This window comes from Pseudonaja textilis, chromosome 4 (genome assembly GCF_049901715.1).
Source record: "Pseudonaja textilis isolate UNSWEBS1 chromosome 4, rPseTex1.2, whole genome shotgun sequence".
In the NCBI taxonomy this organism is placed as follows: Eukaryota; Metazoa; Chordata; class Lepidosauria; order Squamata; family Elapidae; genus Pseudonaja; species Pseudonaja textilis.
This window is the reverse complement of record NC_141993.1, coordinates 62,785,041-62,797,410: the sequence shown is the minus strand read 5'-3', so window position 1 is coordinate 62,797,410 and position 12,370 is coordinate 62,785,041. Positions and strand designations below refer to the sequence as shown.

The following is a 12,370-nucleotide window of genomic DNA, read 5'->3' as shown; positions in this document are numbered from 1 at the left end:
AAGAATGGAGTGGGTTTTTGACAAGTTCCTCTGCAACAAGCTGGGAACAACATATGTGGTAATAGTTGAGAACATATAAACTTATTTTTCTTCTCTGGATCAGTGAGCAAAATGGTATATAAAGAAGGGCTGTGGACAAGCAGGAAACATGTAAAAAGGAGCCATTGAAGAGCAAGAACTTAGCCGGGAAGAAGGAAAGAATTGAAACTTTTTTCTCTCAGGCTCAACTCCAAGTCAGAACAAACTAGGGAGACATAATGCTCAACTTACATCAAGTTGGTCTGTGCTCAATGGATTTCTGATTAATTGCAAATCTAGAACCAGGCCAGACTTCTTAGGAGATCCAGTAGGTACATAATTTATGGCCTTCGTATAGCTCCCAGCAGTCCTCAGTATCAGGCATGTTAGCAGACCTGTTGGGATTGTTGGGATTCAGCAGCTTCTTCTGGTCCACATGTTGTGTATTGTGTATTATACCTTTGGGGAACAAGTCCTCAGACAATTCTTTAAAGACATTCCAGATAACAAAATTTTGTGTGCTTCAGAAGAATGGATACATTTTGCAGGTTTTCCAAACAGCTATTTCAACATTTTCTTTCTTAAGAAAATAAGAGCATTTAAAAAAAAATTAAGTAAAATTTTCTTTTTTGGAAATGAAAAATTCCTTCTATATGTTTGAAACAGTTTTCTGACATGGGTCATGAGTGCACATGAGCAGGTGAACCACATACCCAATTCAGTTGTTGCATATGCACAATGTGACAATATGAATTTAAACATCTGTCCCTGTGTTAATGATATTGATAAAACATAAATAATCTTGCTTAAACATCCTACTATACACACTTATAAACCCTTCACTTTTTAATATCTGATACAGAAAGCATCAATTTGGACATTAAAATATTCATTAGTTATAAAATATTTAAAAACTTTATTTTTATTTCAATCTGGAAAGAAACTACTATTGATAAAGTAATCATTGATTTCAGCAATATAGTACAAAATAACCTAGTAAAATTTTATGATTTTTTTTTTTTTTGGTCTTATTGTTCAGCAGTTGCTCTTGTGGCATGCTGTCAATATAATTTTAAACTAAAAAGCCAATATGATAATAAATTCCAATGACACTTTTTTTCTTTTCAGAGAATATAATATTCTTAAAATGATTCTTAAAAGAGGACCCTTTTCATGCTGCCAAATGTTTAGAAGCATAGATAAAAATTTAAATATATAAAATATATGTGATCACATCAACTCTACAGCAATATGGATTCTTTTTAAATCTTATCCTACACAGTGCCTTCTGGAAGATACTTTAATGCACAAATCTCACCCTCTTATCCAGAATATAAACCATCTCTTTCTCCTGTTAAAACCAAGAGGCCATAATTCTTTGGTCATGACATTATAGTCTAGTAAGATGGGTGTGATGTCACAGAGGACTATGACCCAATTACAGGATCAACCAGGAATATGACATTGTGCGACTTGAGAGAAATGTGCTCTACAGATCCAACCCAAGGGTCAGATATCCCAAGATGAAGTCAACCTTTCATATTGACTTTAGTGAGACTTTACACTAACTTATTCTACCTAGACATGAAATGTAGTATCTTACAAAAGGAACATGAACATTGTGAACAGATTTGTGTTACTTTTATCTTCAACAACACAAAACAAATGAATCATTTTAAATGTCTAAAAAATGGCAGAAAACAAATAACTCATGTGATGTACAATATTTAGTCACAGTGAACCCTGGTCTCCGCAAATCATTTCAATAGAAGAAGAAAAGTTCTCCATAAAGGTAGTACATGTACAAGACATATACATGTTTAATCACCCTAATTTATTGGCATTGCTAAAGATATTTACCCTGATCCAGTAATGTAATCCATGTCAAGAAGCCTATTTCTATGTGCAGATGCCCCTTGCATTTATCTTTATTCTAAGTAATGATCAATGTAAGTAACGATCAATGCTTTCAAGAGTCTCACATCCAAATCCATTGGTCAATATGCAGCATTTTTGCATATTTTATACACTGCAAAGCTAAACTAGCAAGCAGAGTTGCCTGCTAACTGATAATCTGTATGGGAAGGGAGAGGTGACTCACTTCCAGTTATCTTCTCCCTACCACTAGTTCTCTTTAAGGAAAGTGAGCACAAGGATTGTGCAAATATTTGATTTAGAGATTTGATCTAGATGCATTTTAAATTATCTGTTCAAATAAATTTAAAATTGATTTTATTTTTGGAAATCATTTGAAACAATAAAATTGGACCGAACTGACAAATGTGGACTGAATCAACAATTAAAGTTTGCTAATCTATGCAGTTGAACAGTGTTTAGTGGGAATGTTCCTTGACTAGCATCTGTTTTCAAAGGTTTTTGGAGGATATCCATCAAATACCTCGATCAACTCTCCAGCCATATGAGGGAGATTGGTGCAAGTGATTTTGCCCATCTTTCTAAATAAATTAATATTTATGAAATATGAAATTGATGTTTTGTATACTAACGAACACACTCTTTTTAAAAAAATGTGCAGAACAATCACATTGAGCATCCAAGCAAATACTGTTTTACCTGCATTATTTGCACTTAGATTCTAGGACTTTTTATAGAAAATGCATCTAACAAATCCACATGAATCTTTATTTAATGACTTCAGCCCTAGCACCAGATTGAGTTGAATATTTTACTGTTGAACCAAAAATGTACATCCACATGCTTTTGTAAAGATATTAAATTGGGCAGATGCGAAAATAAAAACATATACGTAACACAGAAAAAAGTTAAAAGAGTACACAATTAAAACATTTCATACATATTTGCATTATATTTGAAAAAAGTGTATTAACTTGGGTTTTCTTTTAAAGAGATTTGTAAAATATTTACATCTTACTCTTTTTCTTGGTCCAAAAGAATCCTCAGAAAAGGTGCATGCCTTCATTTCTGTGGGAGACATAAACTTGGGTCTGATGGACAGGAGGGTACCATTTTAGTAAGCTTTCTCCCTAGGTAGTTCTTCACCAGAAATTAGATTCTAGCAACTACCTTTCTAGAAAGGTAGTCTGACAGTGCAGTCTTCGGGAATGTGTGGAAGGTAATCCCCATGGACGTATCATATTGCAGTATCCCAGAAAACAGTTTGTTGCTTGGAATATGGAGGAGGACTGTATTTCTTGGTTCCTGTGCTTTTTTTCCAACTTGGCAAGATAGGCATGCTGTCTTGTTTGCAAAGTCCTTTCTCTGATTTCTGTCTTGCCTTGATTTCTTTGCACAGGCATCGTTTTTTCTCAATCATTTCCAGCATTGTATGGTCTCCATGCAACCACTGCATGCATGTCACCTATTTAAAAAAGGCAGAAGATTTAAACATGGTTGAGGAATGGTACTGGCTTCTTGAGAAAAATCAGGAAACAGTTACTTGAGGGGATCTTTAAAACAGTGAAATAAAATGAAATGAAGGACAACATATAGAAGAATAACTTAAGATGTATAAATGGGTAACTATAATTTTGTAGTCTTTGTAAATGTGCATTATTCTAGATTACCCTTCCCCAAACTGAATCCAAGTTCCATGAATCTATTGATTGCAGTTATGGGAGATATGGTTAAAATTGAATCTAGGTTGCAGTGTAGTGTAGACAAGAATTTAATTCATTATAAAAAAATCTGAACTAAAATAAGACTATAGGAGACAGAATGCCTATTTGAAAAATTGCACTTCAAAGAAAATGCCTGTTACTAAACTATAATATGTCCTAAATAAGTTTAGACAAAATATCTGCCATAGATAGAATATGATGCATTTATAAATAAAAAAATCAATTTACAAATTCAGTATTAACTTCTAGTGGCACAGCTATCTAATTCATTTGTCAGTTATGTCAGATTAATTTTTGATATTTGAACAACCAAGCAACTTATCTGAACATTTCAGATATCAAATCTATTTAATGGAAAGTTACTGAAACTTTCCTTCAAACAATGCCCAGCTGCAGTGTAATTATCATATGTTGTGCTAATTGGCTTAAAGTTGGTAGGTTTGCATCTAACTAACAATAAGAATTATTTGTTTTTTAAAAATAAGCACATAGAATCTTCAGAATGAAAATATATTAAACACCCCGCTCTGATTCATGCTCTATGTCAGGATCCCAGCAATCATTTTATTAGTTGACACCAGAGGTGATATTCAGCAGGTTCTAACCAGTTCTGGAGAACCAGTAGTGGAAATTTTGAGTAGTCCAGAGAACCAGCAAATACCACCTCTGATGACTGGAGATTTTACAGTATCCTTCCCCTGCCACACCCACCAAGCCACGCCCAGAGAACCGGTAGTAAAAAGAAATTGAATTCCACCACTGGTTGACACTATATATATAAATCATTGCTATTTATCTGGGGAAAAACTAGTAAGGTATGACTTACCTATAGCTGCATGTGCTGCAATGAAAGTTCTCAGTTTAACACATATTTATTTTACTGTTTTTCCTGTATTGGGGGTATTAATGTTTATAACCTGAACTCCATAGTGCCTGGAATTTCTTTTAGGATTCTTAAGATGTTACCCTGTTCCTTTTCTCTCCCAACCATATTTTCATCTCCAGCATATTAGTAGTGGTATTTTATCAAGGTTTTGTTCTGCAAAAAAGTCTATATCACAGAAAGACAATTATGCAATAAGGTTAAATTATTTTCTGGAACTTCATTCCCAGTGTTGATTCCTTGATTTCCCATTTTTTTCCCATTATGAGCAAAACATTTCTTCACTCAGAAAGCTCTGGCTTCAGGTGATTCTTGCTTGAGTTCTCAAATAAAGTAAAGGAATAACCTACCCAAGGTTTTAAATTTCAGACACCATAATTCAAACAAGAAATTAAGTATTAACACAAATATTTCTTTGCTTATAGTGAAATCCTATCTACTTATAAGTATTGTCCACATTAATGCTGCATACCTCAACATGTAATTTCAATCTTTTAATGTATAATTAATCAATCAGGTTCACTGATTAGCTGATTTAATTATATGCCCGGAATCATACTTTTATTGCTAGTTCATTTCAATGAAACGTTACTTCATATTATCTACATTTCAAGATATGATTCTTCTTTGTTGTCTTCAGCACTAAAAGAATTGAAGATACTTCATAAAATAGGCTAACCTTCACAAGTTTGTAGATAAATATGCAAATACAACACAACTTAAAAATATGGAAACACTTCTGGATTGTATGAAGTAAACAAACAAATACCAATACAAAGAAAATGGAGTTTAGTGCAGCTACCACAAGTGAGTTGCAAAAATCTGAGCAATTGACAGTAAAGTGTTACAATTTTTTGAACTTCTTTGCTTAGAGTTGATGCCAACTAAAATAACATAGAAGCCCAGTAAATAAATAAATTAAATGCTTTCTCTGACTTCCAACCATAAGAATGTGCCCAGAATAAGTTTTTAAATTTAGTGGTCCAGATCCCTGCATTATGTCCCAAGCATGACCTTGAGTCAGAAATGATGGAAATAAAAGCTAGAAAATGAATAGTTACAATTAATCATTAGCTAAAGTTATCTTATTTTTCTGTGGGACTTGGCTCCATGAACTCTTATGTTTGCCAATCATTTGTTGAAAAGAAGATGTTTAGGTCTTCGTTAGTTAGCCAATACTTCTGATAGATACAGGGGTGGGATGCTACCAGTTCTGCCCAGCTCTATAGAACCGGTAGCTCTGAAGAGCAGCAAACAACGAACTGGTTCTGTGTTTGCTGTTGTTTGGCCCACCCACCTGCCCAAGCTCTTACCTGACCTTTATTTCCTGCTTTTTCAACCTCAGCTGCTTTACACAGCACAGCTAAGGTTGAAAAAGCAGGAAAAAAAGTGGCTTAAGGTTTTTTTTACATGTGCGCACAGTGCACATGATGGATAGATATAGATGATATAGATATAGATATAGATCCCTTGTGTTTCCTTATAGCAGTGGATGTTGCACATTGGGTAGCAGTCTACCTACATACTTTTGATGATTCCATGACAACTGGAGATGTGCATAAGTGCTGGGAATATTCTCATGCACAAGAGCATTTCTCTGAAGTACCTCTATGTTTTCCCCATTCATACCAAGATCCCACATGTGGAATATCAATTTCTATGCAGGACTGGGGAAGCTGAGACTACTAAGCAACTTCTTCTCCAATATTTGCTATGCAGAAAAACTTTCAAAGAATTTGAGCTGCTCTATTTTACAAGACCCTTGCTGTTTTATGTTATCTTATGCTGTTAGATCACGAGAGAATCTACAGTAGGCCATTGTAGGGAGAGACCTCACAGCCTTGTCCAGCTTGGGGACTAGAGAGTCATCTATCTTATCTATGGCTTGAAGATAAGAACAGGACTAGTTCACATCATAATGTGTTTCTTTTTACCATTCCTAGTAGTTCCTGTTCAGCTTTTTTAGCTGATGGGAGTAAGGATTTGTAGACAGCAAGGAGGCTGATGATGTACAGTATTCAAATCCAGGCAGTATACTACATCAGCTGCTTGTGAGAACTGTAATTAAAGCTGTGGTAAACATCTTTCCACTTTCTGAAATGAGGGTCATTTTGCACACATGAAAATACTCTTTTCCCTGCCCAGCAAACTGCTTTTAACCGCACTGGAAAATCAACAGTGTCCCGAAGTCCTTTAAATACACTTGTCACATAGGGAGAATGCATTTGCCTATTTCCCTCATTGGATAAGCATTGCATAGTATAAGTTTCTGCTTCTGTGTTTCGATAATCTTTAGCATTTATATCAATGCTTAATAATTCTTTGAATTATCTTCAGAATTTAGAAGACAACAGACATGTGAAATTATGAAGCAAATTTCTACCTTCTTACAATCATAGCATACTTACATTTTTGGTAAATAGCAACAACGTGGATGTCTCCACTGTATTTTTTATAAGTTGAACAATTACAGAACAGAATAACAGAGTTGGAAGGGACCCTGGAGATCTTCAGATTCAACTCCCTGCTCAGTCAGGAAACCCTATAATATTTCAGGCAAAACTTTCAGTACTGGAGCACCCACAAGTTCTAGAGGCAAGTCATTCCACTGATTAATTGTTCTAACTGTCAATTTTTCCCCTTAGTTCTAGGTTGGTTCTCTCCTTGATTGGTTTCCCTTCATTGCTTGTTGTCCTGTCTTCATGTGCTTTGGAGAATAGTTTGGCTCACTCTTCTTTGTGACAGTTCACCATAACCCAAAGAACTTCAGTCATGCCATTTATTAATCAACCCCTTAAAACATCAGTTAATCACTAATGCTGGAAAATTATATTTTGAAGCAAAATGCTAATTAATTGATTACAAAATTAGTCCTTTTATATTAATTCAAGATAGATGCACCTGCATTATAAGAAGCAGTAATTAAATCCTATTAGACCCTCCCTACTAAAAATCATTTTTATAAACACCTGTTATCAATAAATCAATTTACGACTGGAATTTTTAAAGACTGAATGGAATAAGGAATGTGTGTAAAATTGAAAACAGTTTAAATATTAAAAATGTAAATAAATACTAGATTATAGTTTATTCAACAAAAGTTAATACTTCAATCTTATTAGATACCATTGTGCTTATTTAAAAAGAAATTAATACATCCTCATGGGGCGGGGGGGACAAGAAAGTTCAATTGCCTTTTGGAAAAAGCATCTTTGGGACAACCATGTCCTGGATGATAGAGAATCTCCATAGAGATTCAGTTTATAATATACTGTATACGTGATATACACTGATTCTATACATTTCATTTCCAAACTTCCTGAAAAATATTTTTAGTTTTGGAATGATGTTCAAGCACTTTCCAATGCAGAATTTTGTATCATAATGAGTATGCTTCAACATTCAAGAATTATCAAATTGTTTATTCATCCCTGGAATGAATCTCATTAAACTGATAGGGATTGGGGTTATGTTTCCCATGTTTGAATTCCACAATAGGTGTAGTGGAATATGTTTTTCACAATTAGTATTGTTCTTGGTTTCCCAAATCCATTCCTCTGTGCTATTCTAAAAACTAAAGAGTTAAATAATCTAGAGACCACATCTAGTTTTCTGAAGCAAGTCATCAACATGATTAACCCAGAGATGGAAAATCTTGTGCTGTTGTTATATTATAAATGAAGGCAAATATATGTGTCTCGGGATAATGATGCAAGATCAAATCTGGATCAGTCACTGGGATCAGAGATTTACTCTTCCAAATTTCCATGGGCTCCAACAAGAGTCTGAAAGATTGGAAGAGTAAATCATTGGTCCCAGGTCCACATTCAATCTTGATGTTATATTGTATGTATGTATGGGTCTGTGTTGTTATATTGTGTGTGTGCCTTTGGGTGGATAGATGGATGGATGGATGGATAATCCTTTTCTCTCATACCACCTATCTCGCCACCTCTTTTTGTGAAGATTTGGCCTCCTTCCAGCAAGAAAATGCATGAGATTGCAATGATTTATTGTCCAGGCACAATCTACCTGGACAAAATCCTCAAGGATAAATAATATAATTAACATTAAAGTAGTGGAAAATATTATCTTTACAAAATAAGTATGTTTTATGTTAGTACAGATAGTTCCTAATAAAGACTGGGAGGATTCAGAGCACTAATGTGCCCACTGTGAAGTGTGATGTTATTGATTATCTGGAGGTCCAATAAGTAGAACACGGAGACTGGCCAAGCTTTTATCTAGAGCCTTTTGGTGGCAAGTGTCCAGTTGGAGGAATGAGATGTTGCAATAAAACTATAGAGACAAAATATATTGTATATTACTATGGAAACATATTAGGAGCTGGAGGGCCACAGCTATTTTTCCAAATAATATTTACTTGGTGAGTTACTGTGAAAAGAGATGTCCTGGGAACTGTGACAAATTCCAACATACTAGATACATTTTTATTTAATTTTGATATAGTCTACCCAAAGTGCTAAACAGTGACAAATGTTCCAAAATTCAGAATTAGTTTGGTAATGATATTTGTTTTATTGTTGTTTTCATTTGGATTTTTTAAACTTGCCTATCAATTTCTGAGTTTTTGGGATGTCTATACAGCTATGTTTCTTTTTATTTTTTCATCTTGAACCATTACAGAAGAAAGAGGAATTACAATGGCCATCTGTGGAGGATATCAGTGATATTCCTGTGATTATGTTTCCTTAATATTCTACTTGTCTCATGTTATGGCATTCTTTATTTTGTCTAGCTCTTAGAAAAAGTAACAGCATGCAATGGATTAGTCAACCATGGGTAAAAATGTGTGATCCAGTGTCAGCCCAATAAAGCTGAAACTAGCTTCAAGTTAAACAATGATCAGGCAAGAAGTTTTTCATGACTTTATTTAAAATATAAGAATGCCTAGCTGTAACAATATGCAGAACTGATTGAATTTTCTGTCTTTTAAACCAGGAGTCTCCAAAATTGGCAACTTTAAGACTTCTGGACTTTAACTCCCAGAATTCCTTAGCCAGCAAAGTTGCCAAGGTTGGAGACCCCTGTTTTAAATGATAATTCCATAAACTATATGCTACTAAAAAAAGAACCCTGTTTCTGTGTAACCTTTAACCAGGAGAAACAGTGTACCATAAAGCAACTATTCTTGAACCAAGATACCTCAGACAGGCTAACTTACAAAATGCATCCAAAATCCTGTGATCATGATTCCCATAAAATTTGGAAAACTTTAAAAAACATCTTATGACATAAAATTATCATAAAACATTTTATCACATAATGCAAATGTCATAAAATGTTATTACATAACACAAAATGTCACCAAACTTTTTCTGTGGTTAGTTCCTGATGTTTCACTCTGCCATACAGTTGAAAAAAGGCTATTTTCAAGAAAGATACATCTTTGAATATTTACCTATATTTTAAAGAACCTGAAGGTGGTACATTAACAGCTCTGCCATTGTTGAAGACATTGAGGAATCTGATAAGGAAATACCTCTGAACCAATGACCCAACAGGTCACGGTTTGTCTAGTGTATCATTTTTTTTTACTTTGAACTTACTTATTTACTTACTTATTCAATTTCTGTAACTACCCCTCTCAATGACTCTGCATGGCTTACAATTCAAAAATAAATTACAGTCAAAATACTAAAAACATTTTAAAACAATTCAAGTATCTAAAATAAATATACATTTAGACACTTGGCTAGTTAGAAATACTAGGAAATGTGAATGATCACATTCAGTGCCTCGAGTTCAGAACACAACCGGGTTTTTAAGGCCTTACAGAAAGCTAACAGGGCCATTCTAATCTCCAAAGGGAGGATATTCCATAGAGCAGGGCCCACTGTGGAAAATCCTGTCTTCTAGTCTTTGCCAGCTCTTTGGCTGGTGGGATCCGCAGCATGCCCATTCTGCTCCAACTGGTTGGACAGGCTGAGAACCTTGGAAGAAGGCAATCTCAGGTGAGCATGATCAGGATCAATGCCTCAAACACCTGGCAACTAATAATAATTTTCCCATATTAATCCAATTCTTGGTAGCAATTTCCTCCTCTTTTTTATCTACCAACTAAAACCCAGGAATGGGGGAGTTAGTAAGTTAGTCTTTCTATGTGATAACTCTATGGCTAAAGGAAAAAATGATTAAAAACGAAGCCTTGCATGTAAGCTATAAGCAGTATTAATAATATAAGTAGCCAGTCTTTGTCTACGCACAAGTATTTATATAATAGCAAAATAAATGATACATATTAGGGTATATTATGCATTGTGTCAAGTTATAAATTTTTATTTTATTAATGTGTGAATTGCTTTATTATTTTTCTGTTCTGTTATCTTTTGTTTAGTAATGGGATATCATAGAAATAATGTAAAGTCATGAATATATACATCTCAAGAGGGTGCCAAGTGAAATCCTTAGTTTGTTGTTTCTGTACTGATTTTCTCTTGATGACATATTTGCTTTCTTTATCTGGAAATCTCATCAGTACTACTTTGGTCTTGCTGGTCTTAATATTTGTTTTAAATGTAGGTTTTTTTCTTCTGGTCATCTGAGAATATATATGAAACACCATTCTGTAGGGAGCTTAACTGAAATTGTATAAGCCACTCCTGGATTTAAAGGGTTAATGTAGAGGTTAAAAAAAAGAAAAGAAATCATATTTTAAAATTCTCATTTAAAATACATAAAGTTTTATTTTCATTGTTCAACAAGACAAACTGAAGATTATAAATTATCAAAAGTGAGTGCTGGCATCCATACTTGATTATAACTTGCACACTACATATAATGTATATGAAGAATTCAAACATTTCAATGATAGACTATGAAGAGACACATGTACATATACAGATATATAAACAAACTATACATACATACATGGGTGAATAGATATACATAATTATGGGCATACAGTATACAGACAAAGTACTATACAGGTGCTGTAAGTGCAATATACTGTATAAGGCTATATAAACATTTGAGGGAATCTGATGAAATCATGATCACCATGGCAACAAGGCTAGATCAGTCTGTGATGTAACAAAGTGATGGTGATAAAAACAGAATCTTTTCACAGTGCGATGTGTAGTGTCTCCCTCTCTCACACACAGATAAATACAGAAAATCCACTGCATTTCCATATCAAAATGATAAAAATGTGGTATTTCTTAACAAAATGGAAATGTATCTGAGATGAAACAAATGATGTTCTATTTATATCATATTCTCAATTGGCTCTTTATTTTTCTTAACAAGACAAGGGACAGGACACATGATCTCATTTTTTTTAACAAGCTTCAGCTTTATATCAGTTTTTATTCTTGTGTTCTTCAATGTATGAATAATATTCTACAAAATTATTGCCCTGAGTTAAACATAAAGGTACACTAAAAAAGAAACAAAGGCACAACATTTCAAACAGAGGTGGAAAAAGGGAATTTGTTTGAAAGCAATTCAACAATATGGCGGGAAGTCATTTATTTTTTATCTTGCTAAAAAACAACAACTTCAAAATGTCAGCAACCTAATTTCCAGTCTTTTTGTAAATGACAATACTTTAAAAAAGGAAGCCTTAAAGCATAGCTTCACCAAATTAAACATGAGTAATACACTTTAATCAGCATATTTTGGTTTTTTGGGAAAAAATGATTCCACAAATGAAAAATTTCATTTATCCAGGAAGTTAAATCTGATCTCAAATTAATCAATGAAACAATATATCTACATGGTCAACAACAATTCTCTTAATAAGTTGCACTGCAATTCTTTACACATTTATTAAGTTGTATTGATTCAGTAGGTCTTATTCTAAGAAGATATTCCTATAATTGCACCTTTAATTGTTATACATTGTTTT

The 12,370-nt window shown here is 33.8% G+C and overlaps 1 protein-coding gene across 2 annotated transcripts in view; it reads right to left on the bottom strand.

The window, feature by feature from the left end:
- Positions 1-622: 622 nt before the first annotated feature.
- The window catches only part of NYAP2 (neuronal tyrosine-phosphorylated phosphoinositide-3-kinase adaptor 2), a 126,783-nt gene continuing 115,035 nt past the window's right edge, over positions 623-12,370 (bottom strand). For both annotated transcript variants that reach the window (XM_087933220.1, XM_026701127.2), the window contains one exon: positions 623-3,358. In XM_087933220.1, coding sequence (XP_087789346.1) covers positions 3,131-3,358 — 228 coding nt within the window. In that variant the 3' untranslated portion in view covers positions 623-3,130. The remainder of the gene's footprint in view (positions 3,359-12,370) is intronic.